The 20,062-nt window shown below is 37.1% G+C and overlaps 2 protein-coding genes across 26 annotated transcripts in view; one reads left to right on the top strand and one right to left on the bottom strand.

Annotated features, from left to right (window-relative positions):
* Positions 1–9,765, top strand: part of LOC117993286 (uncharacterized) — a 73,540-nt gene extending 63,775 nt beyond the window's left edge. For all 13 annotated transcript variants that reach the window (XM_069506573.1, XM_069506572.1, XM_069506571.1 and 10 more), the window contains 2 exons: positions 3,499–4,671; positions 7,295–9,765. In XM_069506573.1, coding sequence (XP_069362674.1) covers positions 3,499–4,671; positions 7,295–7,456 — 1,335 coding nt within the window. In that variant the 3' untranslated portion in view covers positions 7,457–9,765. The remainder of the gene's footprint in view (positions 1–3,498; positions 4,672–7,294) is intronic.
* Positions 9,766–11,192: 1,427 nt separating this feature from the next.
* RhoGAPp190 (Rho GTPase-activating protein 190) overlaps positions 11,193–20,062 on the bottom strand; it is a 47,769-nt gene continuing 38,899 nt past the window's right edge. For all 13 annotated transcript variants that reach the window (XM_069506476.1, XM_069506472.1, XM_069506468.1 and 10 more), the window contains one exon: positions 11,193–20,047. The gene's annotated coding sequence lies outside the window, so the exon portion shown is untranslated. The remainder of the gene's footprint in view (positions 20,048–20,062) is intronic.

Genomic DNA, 20,062 nt, shown 5'->3' with positions numbered 1-20,062 from the left:
TATAGCAGTTTTTATTAAACCCACCTCTTTGGTTTCTACACGGCATCGTACCGGGACGCTAAATCGCTTGGTGGCACGGCTTTGCTGGAAGGGTGGTAACTAGCCACGACCGAAGCCACCCACCAGAGAACCCATTCATACAGTAGGATGAGTTTCATCACCGCATTCGTTGTTTTCACTTTTTGCGAGTTAGACTGGGCGCAACGCTGAACTGAGATGCTGATACCATCTGCATCGCTTCAAAAATTAAAATAAAACGAAATTCAAAATTAGATAAAATTCCTAACGTAGGTTCCTACAGCAAACACCACGTATTACACAATTGAAGATTATCTAAATGATAAAAGAGCGTGGATTTGACCTGCAGCTCGTTCCAGCAACGCACAAGACTGCAAATACTATTTTATACATGGCATAATCTTGTACCTATATCAAATATTTGAAAAGAGCAACCGCCGAGTTTCTTGCTGGTTCTTCTCGGTAGGAAAGGCATTCCGAACCAGTGGTAGATGCATCCGACTATTCGTAAGTACTTGTAAAAGTTTATACGAATAAAAAAGATTTTTTATTTTTATTTTATTTTTGTTAATGGTGATCGCACATAACTGCAAGACCCGACCCTCAAAGGTGAATATTTAAATAAGTACTGAAAAAGAAAATAGTTTTTGAATTCGCTTGCGAAATCTTGCGAATCTTTCAAAAATTGCAAGTTGTGTATTTATCGCCTTTTACATTTTTGAAAATTGTGTTGTTTGTGTTTGAAAGTTGTTTCATGGATTGCCCTCACTCCCGGTTATTATCCAAAGGTACTTCTAATGCATCATCACTTACCATCAGCTGAGATCACAGTCAAGGGCTAACTTGTATCAGAATAAATTAAAAAAACTTAGGTAGAATACGTAAAGAAAGACGTCTTCGAAGCTATAAAAGTTAATAATCACAATAAAGTAGTACAAACCGAAACACTCGTAAACTTCTGTTTAAGAAAAATAAACCACGAAGATCTTCAAAATTAGCGTATCGTACCAATGATAGACTGTTTGACGTACTAATCCACACTTTAGTGGCCATTACGCACCCGAAATAGATCCATTAGCGGATCTAAACTGCAGAAAATAGTTCAAAGCTAATAAAATATCAATCCCGATTCCCCGGTGAACGAAAAGGTCCGCCCAATTTTCGTTTTGAACTGGAGAAATCCGAGTCAAGGGCGGCCGTGAGAAAATTGTGGCACCTAAAACTAAAGAAATTATAAATAAACTCAGTCGAGTCTCGTCGGTCGTTACGACCGCACTGTGTGTGATTGCCGTTTAACGTGTTATGTTTTCAACCCGTCAAAGGATAAGATGATGGTTTGTTTATGTCTTTACCTGTTCAGCTTTTGATGTTTTGGTGCTTCTCAAGTTCTCATTGGTTGGTTGAATTTTGTGATTTTTGTCTTGTGGTAACTTCTTGGATGTTTTATTTTTGTTTGTCTTTGTTTTGTCTGTTCAATAATTTTTAACTGCTCTCGAAATTCTGTTAGGTACGTTTTTATCTTCAAAGGTATTCTACGCTACATCTATTGTCGGCTTGGCAAGGTTGTATCTAAATACTTTACGTTTGTGATACCTACGTAATTTTTTCAATTTTTTGTAATTTTGTAAAGATTTAAGAATATTGTACCTACTTATTGATACAGTAAAATTAACTCGTGTAGATTTAATTTTCGTGTCGAATTATTTTTGAAATTCTTTCCTCTACAACTTTTGCCTATAACTGTTATTTTTCACGGCTCAACCGCTAAACCGTTCTTGATAAATTTTTGTCCAAAGGAAGCTTGTATTCTTGCATGCGTATTCGAGCTTGCAAAGGATAATTAGATAGGTACGAGTATATGTGAATTTACTGATGCTATAATATTCAAAAGTCCGTGGTTCGAACCTATTGCATCATCTTCTAATTAAAAATGTCTTAGTTACTTTACTTATGGTTCGGCTCCACTGTCGGGATTCGGCAAATGGTTAGTGATATCATAAATTGTGTGGCCAGCAATAATCGTATCGTTCCGCACATTCGCGCTAGCCCGAATGATTGGTGCGAGTCACCGAGTAGGCGGGAGTACCTATATCAAACTCAAAACACTTATTCAAAATTGAGTATACCATTGTACACTTTTTGATTGTCAATTGTGGAATTTCTAAGATATGGTGCAATGGTGATAATGAATTAGGTAGGTACGTTAACTTAAAAATAAAGTTACAAGGTTAACTAATACAGCACAGTCACAAAATGTCACGTCTGCTGGCTGGCTGATTTGCCAAACTTATGGCGCTCGCGTTGTTCTACCACACCCGTGCACTCTAGGAGCACGCTCGTCAGTGTTTCATTGACCTCCATGCAGGCCCTGCACAGAGGACTGTCAGTGACACCTATAACGAAAAGGTGTTGGTTTAAATAAAATAAATAAATAAAGTCTTTATTTCCAATCGATAATTCAATAGTTACATTAATTTTTATAGTTTTATTAGCATTATTAAGGTAGTATTATATTCATAAGGTTGGTTTAGTGGGCTATAATTCCCTGTTATGAGTCCCACCACTTTCCTAAGTTTACCTCTGTCCCGACGGAGTAGTTCGTTAGTTTGAACGCGAATCATTTGCCGGATCCTGATAGTGAAGTCGTACCATTAGGGCGAATTGTTTATAATTCATGCAACGGCTGCGGAAATGTGACGCACGTCGCGTGCCCAAATCATATTAACGTGACAAATCCGTCGAGGTGACGCTGCTCCTAAATCTGACGCGACCGCCCAGCAGCAGGACAGGGTCGCGCATTCCTGTACCTACATACCTACCATTTAAATTAAAACTTGCCCATTATCTCCAAGAATCCAAGAAGAACCTCCTTCCTCTGGAGAAGAATTTCTCCAGAGGAAAGGGACTCTTATAGGATCGTTTCGTTGTCTGCCCGTCTGTTAGTCTGTCAAGACCCGTCAAGGGAATTAAAGTCAAAGAAATTATAACCTATAGGGTACTTCCTGTTGACCTAGAATCATGGGCAGGTAAAGGCAAAGGGAAAAATCCGAAAACCATGAATTTGTGGTTACATGATAAAAATAAATAAAAATATTATGAAAGTACGGAACCATTCGTGTGCTGGCCTGACTCTCACCTAAAACACACGCTACAAAGTAAAAAAAGTGCCTCGATTAAGTTAAGATACATAGCTAAACGAATTATGCTTGATAAGCTTAATCATGATGACAAATAAGTATTCGATTTCAAAGTAATTACACAACATTTTAAATGTGTCGCACTGTACAGTAATTGCACTCTGTATATAAATATGATGCGTGCTTCCAAATCACTGCATGCATAATGCAAACATTATAATTAATCGTCAAATATTTTTGTGTACAATTAAATCATTGCATTAGCACATAATTTTAACTACTGTCGTTTCGTATGTCATTGAGGGAGATCATAATAAGCTATAAAATGAATTTATCGTTTCAGAGTGGAGCTGGTACTCCGTGTACGTGTGACGAGTGCCAAAAAGATGCTAAAGCGACGGAGGAGAACGATCAAACAAGTAGTAAGGAAGCCATAACAATCAAAGAAACTATACGACCGACGAACAATGCGCAAGCTCAGCCAAATACGACGGACAATGGCTCTGATCGAACTGTCGACGTACTTGTACACGACGCCCCCAATGTGCCAAGATTTTTTCAATCCGTGACGTCACCACCTTTTCAAGTCATACCACCTCCGCCAGGCTTCGTCATCGCTCCTTACCAACCGCCACGCTTCCACACAGGGGGAAACGTAGAGGATTTACTGGGAGACGTCCAACCGACCACGATACAAACCACTTACATTCAACAAAACTCCATATTCATGTGCAACACCAAAAACGTTGTCCAAAAAAAGTGCTGCTGCCAAAACTCAACGAGTCGCGACTCGAACTCTAAGACTGAAAGCAAAGAGCAAACGCCAAAATGTTACGTGACAGAAAAGAATATAGAACTAACATACGACTACCCTAGAACGACACCCATTCCAAGTAGCCCTAGTCAAAAATCAGGAGAGGAGGTCCAATCGACAACCACGGAAGTAGCGAGCACGGTTGTGTTCGTAGAAAAGAAGATGCCCACCAAACCAAAGAAATTCGATTTCTTCTTTCGCTCCAGATCAGCCCCAGTCGGTGACAATGAGGAACCTATTTACGCGACAGTGAATAAATTACCAAAGAAATTAAGAAGAATGGAACTGGCTAATTTAGAAAAGGAGGTAGCGTACAAAAATGGCGAACAAGATTCCTCATCTCGTACGGAGATAACCTTAAAAACAGATTCAGAATCTCAAGTTCCCCCACCTGACGATGACACTAGTAGATCGGAACGGGATAAATCTACGGTACCTCAAAGACAAGAGTCTCCTAAAGCTAAGAAACGAAAGCGGTTTTCGCTGACGTTTAAAAAACGGGAGAGAAAAAGAAAGGAAAAGAAAGCAGAGGCGAAGAATGGAGTGAAGAACGGGATACCTGTTCAAGTGGAGAGTGATAATGAAAGGCTGATAGAGGAGCAGGACCAGAAGCACAAACACTGCACAAGGCACCGACCGACGCAACGGACCAACATGTCATCTTCGAGTTATGGCCCGCGGTACAAGCGGGATAGCTATCAGGTACTATTCAAGACCATTGTAGAGAGTGAACTGCGAGGTACAGTACGTGGTAGAAATATTGTACATCAACCTTTGGAAAAAGATAGCGGTTTTGTAGAGCGTTGTCTCTGTCGTTGAGACAGACAAAACGTCACATACTTAGGTGTGAGTAACAGAGACAACGATCTACAAAGCCAAAATCTCATTCTAAAAGGTACATACAATATTTCTTGCCGGCTACTGTACCATCCTGTCGCTCATATATATACATTATACCTAGATATAATGTGCGAATGAGAGGACATGATTAACATTGATAACCATTTAAGATTTGTTGTTTTAGTGGCGCAGGTCATTTTAAAAACTGATCGCACGTTACAGCTAGGTTAAGCAAGGTTAGGGTAGTCCCACGCGTTTTTACGCCTATTCGTTGTTTTAAAGTGACACTTATGGATGTGAATAAAGATGAGGACAATCAAGAGGAGGCACGACCAAGACACGACTAAGACAAGATCAAGACACGACTAAGACAAGACCAAGACACGACCAAGACAAGACACGACCAAGACAAGATCAAGACACGACCAAGACAAGATCAAGACACGACCAAGACAAGACACGACCAAGACAAGATCTTAACAAAGCTAAGGCACGACTAAGACAAGATCAAGACACGACCAAGACAAGATCAAGACAAAGCCAAGGCATGACCAAGACATGACTAAGACAAGACCTTGACACGACCTTGACAAGATCTTGACAAAGCCAAAACACGACTAAGACAAGATCGACATGACTAAGACAAGACCACAAGACCAAGATATGACCACGTCACCAAGGCACGAGCAAGACACGACTAAGACAAGACCAAGACACGACCAAGACAAGATCAAGACACGACTAAGACAAGACCAAGACATGACTAAGAACGACTAAGACAAAGCCAAGGCATGACCAAGACATGACTAAGACAAGACCTTGACACGACCAAGACAAGATCTTGACAAAGCCAAGACACGACTAAGACAAGATCGATATGACTAAGACAAGACCACAAGACCAAGACATGACCACGTCACCAAGGCACGAGCAAGACACGACTAAGACAAGACCAAGACACGACCAAGACAAGATCAAGACACGACTAAGACAAGACCAAGACACGACTAAGAACGACTAAGACAAAGCCAAGGCATGACCAAGACATGACTAAGACAAGACCTTGACACGACCAAGACAAGATCTTGACAAAGCCAAGACACGACTAAGACAAAACCAAGACACGACTAAGACAAGACTAAGCATACCTACTTATTGGATACCTTTTCCTAGATCACCGATCTTCAAAATCACGTCATTCTGTAGTCAACCTATTTCATGTAGGTACCTACTTACCTAAACGCAAAAAAAACGCCATAAACAATTATTACAATAGTTAAGTTTAAGTAAATAATAGTCGTACCTATAGCTACACAACACACATTTTATCAAATGTTTGTGACCATTTTCATTATAATTTGTTTGTAATTATATGTATGTATATTACAGTATACTCACATTTAATTTGTATTATTATTCGCGCTCCCTTATACCACAACATCATCAATTCGTTTACTTATCTGCTTTACTTATCTGTTCGAAGTCGAAGTAGAAAGTAAGAAAGTAGAATTTTGATTATCTTTTAAAATAGGGGCAAAAAGACGCGTGTGGTTGCCCTATTTGTTTTTAGAAATTATTACCATTCCATAAATAATCTACCTACCTACTCAAAATACAAAGATTTGTTTCGTAATTTAGAGAAAGTATCTATCCGAACATGACGTCTATTTATAGTCCCCAACAGGTCGAGATGGCAATCGGGGTGGGGTTAGTCCCCGCGCTAACCCGGTGCGGGATAGCGAGAGTGATGTGCGGGGCGTCCCCCTGCCTCAGACCCTGATTGCCATCTCGACCTGTCGCGTACTATTATAGGTACCTATATTCTAATACTGTGTAATGTAACTACTTCCCTGGTGCAGTGGTGAGCGTTGTGAGAGGTCCTGGGTTCAATTTCTCGTCTGGGACTCTGTTCTGGTCTGGTCTGGTGGGAGGTTTCTAGTTTCCACCCTACCGACAAAGCAGTGCCGCTAAGCGATTTAGCGTTCCGTTAAGAAACCTTGCTTCCATCTTAGACTGCATTATCTGTTACCACCGGGTGAGATCGCACTCAAAGGCTAACTTGTAATGGAATAAAAAAAAGTCAGCTAAAAGCCTAACTTTCGTGCTTACAACAGGCGCTTTAATAAGAAAAATAATTTAAAAAAAAACATCCCTAGACCTGTTATAGCAAAACATAAATTGATAAATTGTGTAGGCCCATATAAAACTTGGGCAAATCCAAAATCATTGGCTGCCATTATTATAATTTTCAAATTGGTAGGTACAGTTTACGTAGTTATCAATACAAAATTACCTTTCAGAGTGCCAAATATTATTGAAAAATATAGCGAACGCAATGTCGAATCGCGTTGATTTATTTAATCAGTGCTTGTCCTAATATTACCCCTAATATAAATTACTACTTACCTACTCGATGTATCATACCTAAGTCCGTAAGAATCTTCATCTACATACTCCAAAGACTAATGCAAACCTTTCTTTCTAGGAAATGACAACGTCTCATTCCGAGCACGAGCGAACCAACAGTGTGTGCTCTTCTGTGAACTCTCTCGGCTCAGCCTGTACACACAAATCCAGGAAACTCTCGGTAATACCACAAGACGGCTCCATACCTTGGTGTGGGTGCTGGGGGGCTGGCTGCGTATGAGGGCACCCTCGAAGAGTTAAATGAATTATTTTATACCAAAAGTCCAGAATGCTGGCATTGCTGCAAGATGGGTCTATACCCTGGTGTAGAGGTTATGTGAAGATTCGCCCAAAGAACTAAATGAAAACTATTATTTTACACCACAAGTTCTGGAATCTACTGGCATTACTGCAAGATGGGTCTCCCCCAAAGTACTAGGTAAATGAAAACTATTCTTTTATATCACAAGTTCAGAAATCTACTGGCATTGCTGCAAGATGGGTCTATGCCCTGGTGTAGTGGCTGTGTGAAGATTCACCCAAAGAACTATATGAAAACTATTCTTTTATATCACAAGTTCAGAAATCTACTGGTATTACTGCAAGACGGGTCTATGCCCTGGTGTACAGGCTGCGTGTGAAGATTCACCCAAAGAACTAAATGAAAACTATTCTTTTTATACAACAAGTTCAGGATTCTGTTAACAGCGCGCAAGACTAGTCCGAGCCCAGTTCTACAACTGGATTTCACAAACTGGCTAGCTTGAAGTCAACTTCAAGATTGAAACTCTTGTACCTATAAGACTCAATTCAGATTTAGCAACTGGAATCTGTAATATTCTATATCCTGGTCTATAAGCTGGGAGACGCAGATTGTGTGAACTATAAAGAACTAAATGGACTATTGTAATATTATTATGAACTATTTTTATACAGTGAAGTGTAAGTCCCGCAAATTGCTATTGCGCTGGAACCGTGTCACATTAACATCCAAATGACGTCATTTTGACGTCAGCCGAAAAAAAAATGTACCATCAGGTACCTACTGGTTGCTCGAAACTTCAGTCTATAATACACATACAGATACACACACACATACATTTATGTTGTGAATCACCTACTACGTATTTTTATATTTTCATATTATTATATTATTGTAAAGCTTGTTTAAATTATCAAACGTACCTACTGTTATAAATTTATAATTAATAACTATTTAAGTAATCTGTAAAAAATTTAAATCCTATTTGGCCTTATTTTCAGTCTGTTATTATGTAAAATTATATTGTATGTATCGCTGTTGATTGCAAATAAACGAATTAAAAAAATATATAAAAAAAATGGCGGCCACGCGCATTAGCAGTTTCCGGGACTTATAATTGTGAAGTGAAGTGTGTTTGCGTGCATGTTGAACATGCATTTATTAATTAGGAATAGGTAGGACAAGACTCGTTATGAAAATTCGTATGAAATTTAGAAAATTGTTAAAAGTATGATTAGGTAAAATGGCATTTAACCGGTTCTGTAGGTATCACGCTGTTTTCAAAACCTAGTGAGTAGACACTCCTGCAAGTTCAATCAAGCATTAAAGCTGTGTTATTAGTATGGACGAGAAAACATCAGTTTTCCCCTTCAATTATTATATGGGTACCTTCAAGTCAAGAGTGAATAGCATCTTCTAGGCAAGCACGCTCCATTTTGGGCTGATCACTTGCCACACGGTCTGATTGCAGCCAAGCGCTGGTCTAGATAATATTTTAAAAAAAAGTCGATACGCGTTGTATGCATTGCACGGTGTGCGCATGTGTGGTTCTACCTCTACCAATCAATCAATCATTACTAATCAATCAATCAAAGACGGGTATCAATAGTACGAGAGTATCCAAGCATCAGTCTAGCTGCAAGCACAGCAACGCCCCCTAATACTGGTGCAGCTGATGGTTTCGTACCTACTACGAATAACTTTTTTACAACGACTTTTATGTACTAAGTAGTCGCACTAGATAGGTCATTCCGAACAGTTTTTCGGCTGCAACTCGCTATTGCCAATACTATAGTCCAGCGTTTCCCATTTGCTGGGTCGCGACCCAGTGCTGGGCCATCAAATTAAAATACCGGTTCGCCACATACCTGCCTTGTTTTAAAACTATTACCTACATTTCTATCGACACGTCGTAAATATTCGTAAGGGGTATTTTACCTAATGGTTTAAAAGTGTGTTAAGTGGGTCACGAAGAAGCAGTGTGAAAATTACCGGGCCATGGCAGAACCATGTTTGGGAAACACTGCTATAGTCTATCCATGGAAATAAATTTATATGGGGCTCTCTCTGTTACATAATCATACAAATGACAGAGCCAAAAACTCAGCGGGCGCTATTCTGACTCACCGACTAACCACAGGCATGTTTTCAAAAGACATTCGAAATTGTGACACAAAATGGTTAACGCCACTGAGTTTTTTCGCTCCATCATTTGTAAGGGATTACGTAACAGAGAGATATCTATACTGAAAGAAGTAGCGCTTTCTCTATTACGTAATCCCATACAAATGATAGGCAGGCAAAAAATTTTTACAAAAAAAATAAAAACCGACTTCGATACAGAAACACTAAAAATTGAAAAATAATTTAATTTATTACCGAATATATTATGTACTTATACAAGAGTTAATATAGTTCCATAATAATACTTTTTGGTGCCGGTGCCATTAGCATTAGGTGCATTTAGCTTTAGCTGCGCGAATCGTCTAGACTTCATATTTTTATGAGACTCCACAATGGCACCTCATTGGCACCGACCCCAAAAATATTATTATGGAACTATATTAACTCTTGTATACATAATATATTCGGTAATTAATTAAATTATTTTTCAATTTTTAGTGTTTCTGTATCGAAGTCGGTTTTTATTTTTTTTGTAAAAAAAATTTATTTCACAATTTTTAGTGGTCCCATGGAATTATGCTATGACTGGTTAAAAATCTACTGTTTACTAAGCTATTACACTGATCGCGAGCAATTTACTCTTATCCGTTGAGGAGTTCCAGTATCTATCTTCGAAGATGTTCATCAGATCTTCACCAAATTTAAATGGGACTAACTTTGAAGTATACCTTTTCAAACAAAAAAAGAATTTTCAAAATCGGTCCAGGCGTCTTCGAGTAATCGGGGAACATACATTAAAAAAAAAAAAGATTCCGACGAATTGAGAACCTCCTCCTTTTTTTGAAGTCGGTTAAAAAACTCACTGAACGTTAACTATTTTGAGGCACCAATCAATCACAAACATGTGTTCAAAAACATTCGGAATTCAATTTGTCGGTCTCAACGACAGAGACAGTGGTCTACAAATCTGCTATCTAAAGGTCGATTACTTTCTGCCGCTTACTATAGGTACCTACATAACTTTTCTTTCTATCGGCGTACCTAGAGTTGTTTGTTCAATTCACTATTAGAAGTTTTGCTTTTGCAAGACTTTTGGGGATAGGTTTTAAATAGTACCTAAGTATGCCTGTTATTATATTTTAAGTGATACATGGATGTAAATAATGTTATAAGTGAGATTGTAAGTCTTAAATGCACTATAAAATAGATACTTAAATGAATAAAATTCTGAACTTATGTTGACAGTAGCAAGTGTTTTAATTTCATATCCTTTTGAACTCGATTGGATGATACCTAGTCTAAATAGGTATTATATAAAAGGAAAGGTGACTGACTGACTGACTGATCTATCAACGCACAGGTTAAACTACTGGACGGATCGGGCTGAAATTTGTCATGCAGATAGCTTTTATAACGTAGCCATCCGCTAAGAAAGGATTTTTGACTCCGAAAAGTTAGAGGTTTGAATTGATTGCCGGGATTGAATCCAGTCCTGCCGACTAGGCGGCCGCCATCTTAATAACTAGGTATTTTATCACCAATTCTATAGGTAAGTATGAGACATTTTCAGCAGACAGAATAAAACACAAAATGGTTACATAGATGGTTATTTATTATAAAATATGACACATTCTTTTGAACTGTGTTTTACAGTTGAGACGCACATAGCAAAATTGTTTGACGACTGAATCTTCACTGGCTGCTTAGTGCTTAGTGCTCCATATACCAAGAAGACAGTAAAGGTCATTAGGTCGGTTTGTGAAAAAAAAACTAGATTAAAATTGGATAAACCCTACTTCTAATTTAATGTATTTTTTTTTACTTTGGGAGAAAAAAATTACAGGTCTATGAAAAAGTCAAGCATTATGCGAGATATCTTCAAATACCTACTCTTCAAGGGTCGGTTTGTGAATATTTGCGTAAAATAACCAAACTAGATTGAAATGGTTAAGATAAACCCCACTTTTAATATCATGTATTTTTTTTACTTTGGGAGAAAAAATTACAGGTCAATGAATAAGTAAAGCCTTGTGCGAGATATCCTCAAATACTCTTCAAATACTCTGCCGTACCTCAAAAGGAAAAACGGAACCCTTATAGGATCACTTTGTTGTCTGTCTGTCAAGAAACCTACAGGGTAGTTCCCGTTGACCTAGAATCATGAAATTTGGTAGGTCTTATAGCTGGTATTAGGAGAAAAATCTGAAAACCGTGAATTTGTGGTTATGTCACACAAAAAAACTAAATTGTGGTCATGAACTAATAATTAGTATTTTCATATTTCGAAGTAAGATAACTATAAATCAAGTGGGGTATCATATGAAAGGTCTTAACCTGTGCATTCTAAAACAGATTTTTATTTATTTTTATGTATCATAGTTTTTTAATTATCCTGCAAAACGTCAAAAAAATACGACTGTAGTACGGAACCCTCATTGCGCGAGCCTGACTCGCACTTGGCCGGTTTTTTTTGCAATGTGACTGGCGCGTCTTTATTATACTTTGACGGTACTGTGTCAATCTTCACGAAAGTATCGGCAATAATTGTACAAAGTTTCAACTTAATCTGATAAATTATTCGCGAACGCATAAGAGGTAACGTGCAGATAGACAGACAAACATTATTTTTTATATACCTACCTACTATGAAAATAATTGATTTTAATGAAGTATCTAGTTCACTCATCGGATTTATTAGGGGGCAAATTTTGACCACTTTTTAAATATTTTGAAGTTTTTGCAATGTGGCCAAGTTAATCAAACTAAAGCATCGGGCAATAGGTACCTTTTTTGGATCACATCTATACTAATATTATAAGTGTGAAAGTGTCTGTCTGCTAGCTTTTCACGGCCCAACTGTTCAACCGATTTTGATGAAATTTGGTATAGAGTTAGCTTACATCCTGGGGACGGACATAGGCTACTTTTTATCCCGGAAAAATAAAGAGTTCCCACGGGATTCAAAAAAACCTAAATCCACGTTGGTCGCGGGCATAATCTAGTTTACTAATAAGGTGACATATTAACCGAAAATGCTAATCATCGAATTGGCCAAGTTTTCATGTCTGATGATGTTGACTTTGCCAAGTTACCCCAGTGTCCCCAGTTCAATGTTATTTTTATGTCTTTCGATAAGCAGCAAATGAACCTTCAGTCGTAGAAGCGTACATTGATTCTACTTTAGAACAACCTACAGGAAAGGAATTTGGACGTAAACACAAAGCATGGAAAACCCACTTTGTCTGATAAATAACCTATCGTTTAAAGCCCATGTCCACGTAGGTACAACGCACTTGAGTTTGATAGTTTCACGTCAAAAGATCGCTGACCCTGACAAAGGCAGTAGGCTATCCTCACATAGACGTTTAAAGTTTTTAGAGCATGGCTGGTGTATTTTAACAATGTCTTAAGGCTGAAACAAAGTATGGGATGTGTCCGTCAGTCGCGGCCGACAGGTGTGCAGTCGTTTGGGAGACGGCTTGCGAGATATCTCTTACCGTGGTACTCAGAATCACTTAATCGTTACTCAAGTTTAGTTAAAACGAGACAGAGCCATATCTCTCACATAAATCTGTTTCTGCGGTCAGACATCCGAGCGCTCAAGGGTACATCCGCGACAAGGTCGACTTAAACTAGCAGCGAATCGAAGCGAATTTCTAAAAATTAACATGGCATATTGACCTCTATCTCCACGTCATGCAAATCACCAATTTCACCGACAAAAAAAATAAAATTAAAATTCGCGAGAATTCCCGTGAATTTTTTCATCAGGGCAAGAAGTTTATGTTTTATGTGGTGGATATGTTAAATTGTAGAAATTCGCTTCGACTAGCTGCTAATATAAATTGATCCTTACGTCCGATAGTATGCACAGTTCAGTGTACATTTTATTATCCAGATACCTCGCGTTTATACACGTTTATCGGTCGCGGCTGACAGCCGCATCCGATAATTTGTTTCCGCCTTTAGAAGTGGTAAAGCTATCATTCTCCACGCGCGTTGCATCAACTTATACAAGGGCGAAAAGAAGTCCCGTTTGGCAGCATTGTCAAGTTGGCTATAGATTTGCCCAACTATAGCTTTCTACCTAAAGACAATTATATTTACCTAATCGATCTATCTAAATAATTATTACATCAAAATTTCCTAAATATCAATAAGAAAAACGATTGTATTCGATAAATCGATTTCTAGGGAGATGTGAGATATGACAGGGTCTGGACGTGGATATTGAATTTGTCAAATTAACGAAATGTTAATGTTACTTACATTACTATACAAACCATAACTAGATAGAAGTCAATTTTTAAATGCGAATAATATAAAATAGTCGTTATTCTGGTGGCTATATATTTACGCATTTTTTCTGTAGTCTTGGTAATAGACTTGACAAATGTGCCAAAAGGGTGTTCTAATGTGAAAAGGAATAGGAATTACGAAACCACCATACATTTTCAAAATAAAATGGCACATGGTTTAAAAAACAAAGGTGCTGTATTTAAAAAATGAATACAATTCATAGTAAGTAATTAAAAACACTCTAAAACTCATATTGCAAATAGAGTAACAAATCATATGGCTTTTACAATTATTAAAAAATAATAATAAATAAAACTCAATCAATGTACAATATTTACATCGAATATTTATATAGAAATTACATAAAGGCGAATTATTACCACTATTCTTTTTTCTCTTCATAGAGCACGCGCTCTTTTTTAAAGTGAATAGGTACCTATAATGAATTGATTTTCTCAAAACAAACTGTATTATTGTAAAATTGAAAATCTAGATATCCAACTGATTTCAGTTCAAACTATGCGAGTTCCATATTCAAGAAAAAAAAAATAGTAAGTCTATGACAATTCGCCTTAAACAAAACGATAAAAAGGGAAATCTTAAACAAGAGCGCCGTGAGGAAAAGCGAACAAAATATTTTTTATAAAAATAATATTTGAAACGAAAGTAGATTCTATGTCATTTTCGATTCATAGTAAAATATAAAAAATTCCCTCGCATCATTCCCCTATTGGACACAATTATTTTCGCCTCCATTTTGCGTGCACCCGTCTCTTGCAAGATGGCGGAACCCGCACGCAAAATGGCGGCCAAATATAATGATATTTATATCGATAAAAACTTACATAAATACACCTTAACTATGCTTAATGGAGACATCTAGTATATTTAAATATTACTTATGAATAGTTTACATTGATTTCACATTTTTGCCAGGCTCATGCTCGCTATGCCATTAAAACTTAACGTCAGACTTGACATTTCTTGTAAGAAGATGTGTTTAATCTATCGCCACATAATGCGTATCTCTAGGCTTAGATCTACAGAGCGCACTTTAATTTGAGTCAGCTTTAAGACAGTTAAAACGAGACGGATTTCTATCTCTACGTAATTCTGTCTCGTTTCAACAAAGTATCTACGCTCAATAGATTTCAGGCTTAGTTACTTTTTATAACCCCACAACATTCTGGGTTGTAGCCCGTTTGTGATTTCAATGTCATAGAGAAATGAGGCCCTTAACGCAAACATAAATATTAAATATATTATTATTATAATTATATAGAAATTGCATTTCCTTCTATACGTTTTTTATAAGCTTCACGAGGATACATTTTGTGTATAAATTGTGGAATAAACTAAATGATTGCACTGGATACTTGTGATTAGAATTTAAAACTAAAAACGACGTATATTTAAATGCATTTTAAAATAAATTTACATAATATTAACCCTCATACTGTGTGTTACAAATACTTCATCGTTGAAATACGGTTGCCAATAATATTTAACTAATTATATTTAACATGTTTTCATGTAAAGGATAAAAAAATTATCACTTGCGATCTTCTTTGTTTGTATCCTCTTAAGGTGGATCTACAGTGCTTTGGACTCAAAAACCGCTCCAAAATTTGGAGTCATTTAAAATATAATATGACCCAAAAGATTGTAACTAAAATCTTATCCTCCACATTAACATACCATTGCTAATATAAATTAAAAGATATCAATTAAAAAAATCATTATATAAAAATATTCTTTTTTGCATAATAATAATTATCGCACATAAAATAATTTCTACAATCAGTCTATTTATAAACACTTAAATATACAAAATAGGCCATCCGCTTCATAAACGGACCACTATTCAGATTTCGCCTAAAACATTTCAGATTCTCTGGACGAATCTAGCCGACATTCGGCGAGCAGAATTCCGCTTCGGCCACCACCCAAAACACTTATTTTATTATTTTAGCGCACAAAAACGTGGTGCAATGCCAGTTTTTTTTACACCTGACACCTTATAATTAGTTCCGTATTTGTGCCCGCCAATAACACTTCTCGGCAAATCTTTTTGTTAATCGTTTTCGCCCATCGTATATCACCAGCATTATCGGCATACTCACAACTACAACCAAGGCTGAGCTGATTTTGTGAAATGGAATAACAGTAATCTCGTTAAAGTTAAATGCCGCACGCGTTTTATCCGCTCGCGGAACATCGTTAGATCTGTCCCTAGCCTAATAAATATTCTTAAATAAATTAAAAATTTACAATGTGATGTTTTGTGTTAAGAAGGTAAAAGCATAAAGAATAAAAGTATATATTTCATTAAGTATAAAAAAATGTGATACGTGTTGTGTAGCATAAGCAGTAGTTTGGTGCTGCAGTTCGAGCGAGATAGAACATGTACGCCAATCGTTGACTTACATAAAAATAGTAAAATAATCGGTCTGTCAAAAATCGGCGACATTTATAAATTATAAATGTCTCAAAATTTATAATGCATACATTTTGAGATCTGACTCGCCATTTTAGTTCTAAGTCATGTCAAAAGTACGATAATTTCGTACTTTTAACATGACAGTTGACACATAGAGCAAACATGGCGAGTGAGTTCTCCAAATGCGATCACTACACTTACTTCTTCTTCAAATAAAATCGGTATCAAACAAAATCATGCACTGAAAATATTTCTCATCTTTTCCGACATAAAAGACGCACGATGTTTTTATGTATTTACACCCAAAACCAAAGCAAGAATCGATTTTTGTAAATTATGAGATCGTCTCTTATCTACAACTAGCTGCCCCGGCGAACTTCGTACCGCCTAACAGTCGATTCTTTTCAGGAATTTTTAAAAAAATTCTCTCCATAAGAACCATCCCCGTACTTCAAGGAATATTATGAAAAAAGAATTAGCGAAATCGGTTCAGCTGTTCTCGAAATTTGCGATCAGCAACACATTCAGCGATTTATTTTTATATATAGATGTGATCAACAAAGTACACATAAAATATCTCAGTAAAAAAGGATAAGTGTGGACGACATTTCAAAGAAAAAAATAGCCACGAATACATAGAAATTAAATACTAAATGTTATTGTATAGTTTTGGACGTAATTAAAATATAAAATGGCATAGCTGTCAGATTGAAATCTGTAGAAAAAAATAGTTGTAAAGAAGCAGGCGTTAATTTGCGGAGTCCATGATATATGATGAACCAAAAGCTTAATTTGCTATAATCCGCTGAAACAGGTCGAATCTGTATGGTGCAACATACAACATGCGAAATGCACCGCCCGCCCTCCCACTGCTAAACATGCAGGAAAAAGCAGCCACCAGGCAAGCAATACCGCAGTACCACCACGCAGCACAAATCCCAAAACAAACTTGTATGGTGCTGCGTATTTTTCTGCATGTTTAGCAGTATCCGCAAGCGCAATTTATCATACGTTAACGAAAAGGTTACAATAAATTCCATCTCATATACGAAAACGAAATACGTATCAGCTGCCTTTATAAAGACTACCAGCCTTAAATGTGTATTCGAATGGCAAGATAAAAAAAATAACATTTCATCAACCAAGTAGGTGCCTTAACAATTAGGTGTTTAAGGACCAAAAATGTAAGCGTTATAGGCAAGAGTAATATTCAAAAAATCTATTCCATTGCTTAAATAAAGTTTTGTAAAATAAACCCGAAATTTAATTGTAATTACATATAATTCACATTGTAAAATATAAAATCTTGTTCAGTTTTTAAAAAGAAAAAAAACTACTTAAGTATGGAGATTGTGAGTAAAAGAACACACGATTTTTCGTAAAAATCGTGTGTTCTTTTACTCGTATTAGTTTAATTCATTAATATTAATAATTATCCAATAATTACTCAACGACTGAACGGAATGTGCTCTTTACGTGGTGTTGCCTTTAATTGATAGTAATTAATTCAAATATAATAATAATAATATAATGTTAAATATACCAATAATACTTAGATTAAAATACGTTAATTTTTACTTTTTTTTTTCGTTAAATACTTTTTGTGCAGGAATCTCAACCTTACGCCTAATCGAAATGCGATATAATTTGATTAACACCTACCGTTAAAATACTGATCCGAATTTAGTCCACCGTACATCGTCAGCTCACACGATCGAATTATATTAGGTCTTTACATATTAAATTGGCGTTTTTTCGTACTGTACTTGAACTGTAAATTTTTTATCGTATGCAATGACTATACTTAAATTACAATGTATATACTTTAATATTGCATGGCAGATTGTGACATGTACCTACTTAATAAATAATAATCTACTTAACGTCTCTCCTATACTTACAATCATGCAATAAATGAATAAATCTCATCTAATCTAATCTGGCCACTTTGATCTCAAATACAGCTTTGGTTAGGAATTCCAATTACAAATTTATACAGCTACTAGCTTATGCCCGCGACTTCGTCCGCGTGGACTACACAAATTTTAAACCCCTGTTTCATCCCCATAGGGGTTGAATTTTTAAAAATCCTTTCTTAGCGGATGCCTACGTCATAATATCTATCTGCATGCCAAATTTCAACCCGATCCGTCCAGTAGTTTGAGCTGTGCGATAGATCAGTCAGTCAGTCAGTCAGTCAGTCAGTCAGTCAGTCAGTCAGTCAGTCAGTCAGTCAGTCAGTCAGTCAGTCAGTCAGTCAGTCAGTCAGTCGGTCAGTCAGTCAACTCTTCCTTTTAAGCTATTTACTCATGCTTTTGTGTTTTGAAAACCCTAATTCATTTGTTTTTTCCTATTTTGGTTTTTCCTTTTCATCACGACGTTTAAACCGACTTTAAGTACCTCCCTTACAAAACGCCAATTTCACATGTAAGGACCTAATAATATAATTAATTAATTATTTAATCTATCTTCCCCGTACACTAGTCGACGTATAATCAAAAAATAAAAGCGCTAAAGGCTTATACACACTGGCGATTTTCAAACATGATTTCAACGTGACGATTTGTGAACATGTTTGTGTGAAATCGCCGCAAGTTCGTGCCAAGGCGGACTATAACGTACACGCGACTGTGAGTGAATGAGCGATATCAGAGTGAACTAGAGTCAGTGAGCTCTTGGTTTGATCTTGATCGACGTCCTGTCAGCACTATCGAACCATAGTTATAAATTACTTGTTAAAAAACTTGTAATATAGTGCGTACATTTTTAGATCTCACTCGCCATTTTAGCTCTATGTGTCAACTGTCATGTCAAAAGTACGGTTCACATTAAGGACTAAAATCGTACTTTAGACATGACAGATGACACATGGCGAGTAAGATCTCAAACGTATGTATTAATATTTAATTTATTTTAGTACACACTAATCATTACCCGCGACTTCGTCTTCGGGTTATAATTTATTGCTTACTAGCTGATGCCCGCGACTTCGTCCGCGTGGATTAAATTTTTCAAAATCCCGCGGGAACTCTTTGATTTTCCGGGATAAAAAGTAGCCGATGTGCTAATCCAGGGTATAATCTATCTCCATTCCAAATTTCATCCAAATCCGTTCCGTGTTTGCGTGATTGAGTAACAAACATCCAAACATAGAAACATCCAAACAGCCACACTTTCACATTTATAATAGTAGGATAGCACTCGGCACTGAATTTTTTGTTCCAAGCAGCACAACTGCCGTGAACTGTGGTTGCAGAAAACCAGTTCACGAATCGTCTCGTTGAAAAGTCGCCAGTGTGCCAAACCCCTAAATATATCGTTTACGGAAGCGACGCGGTGTAACTCTAAGCATAATATGATATGACAACACTTGTAAAAATAATCCGCCAATTTCGAATACCGAATTTTTCGTTACAAACCCTACAATAGAACAACAATAGCCGCTCCAACCTCCACCGCGGCGCGAAACGGACGTACAAAAGTGGTCGGCACGGCTCGGTGGAAGCGTCAGAGAAATATAGACACTTATTCGGAACCAATAAAGACTACAATCGCGTGTCCATAGCCGCCTTACGCACTATCATATAATATAACCTCACTGGAACGGTACACGGCAATATGAACGTTACACTCCACGTTTTGTTACGTCACTGTTAACGCTGACGTCACACGTCGTCCATCACGAATGCAACCTGCATTGTGGGTTCCTGGAATGACAAAAA

Source organism: Maniola hyperantus, chromosome 23, assembly GCF_902806685.2.
Source record: "Maniola hyperantus chromosome 23, iAphHyp1.2, whole genome shotgun sequence".
NCBI classification, from domain to species: domain Eukaryota; kingdom Metazoa; phylum Arthropoda; class Insecta; order Lepidoptera; family Nymphalidae; genus Maniola; species Maniola hyperantus.
The sequence above is the reverse complement of the archived record's forward strand: the minus strand, read 5'-3'. Positions and strand labels throughout refer to the sequence as shown.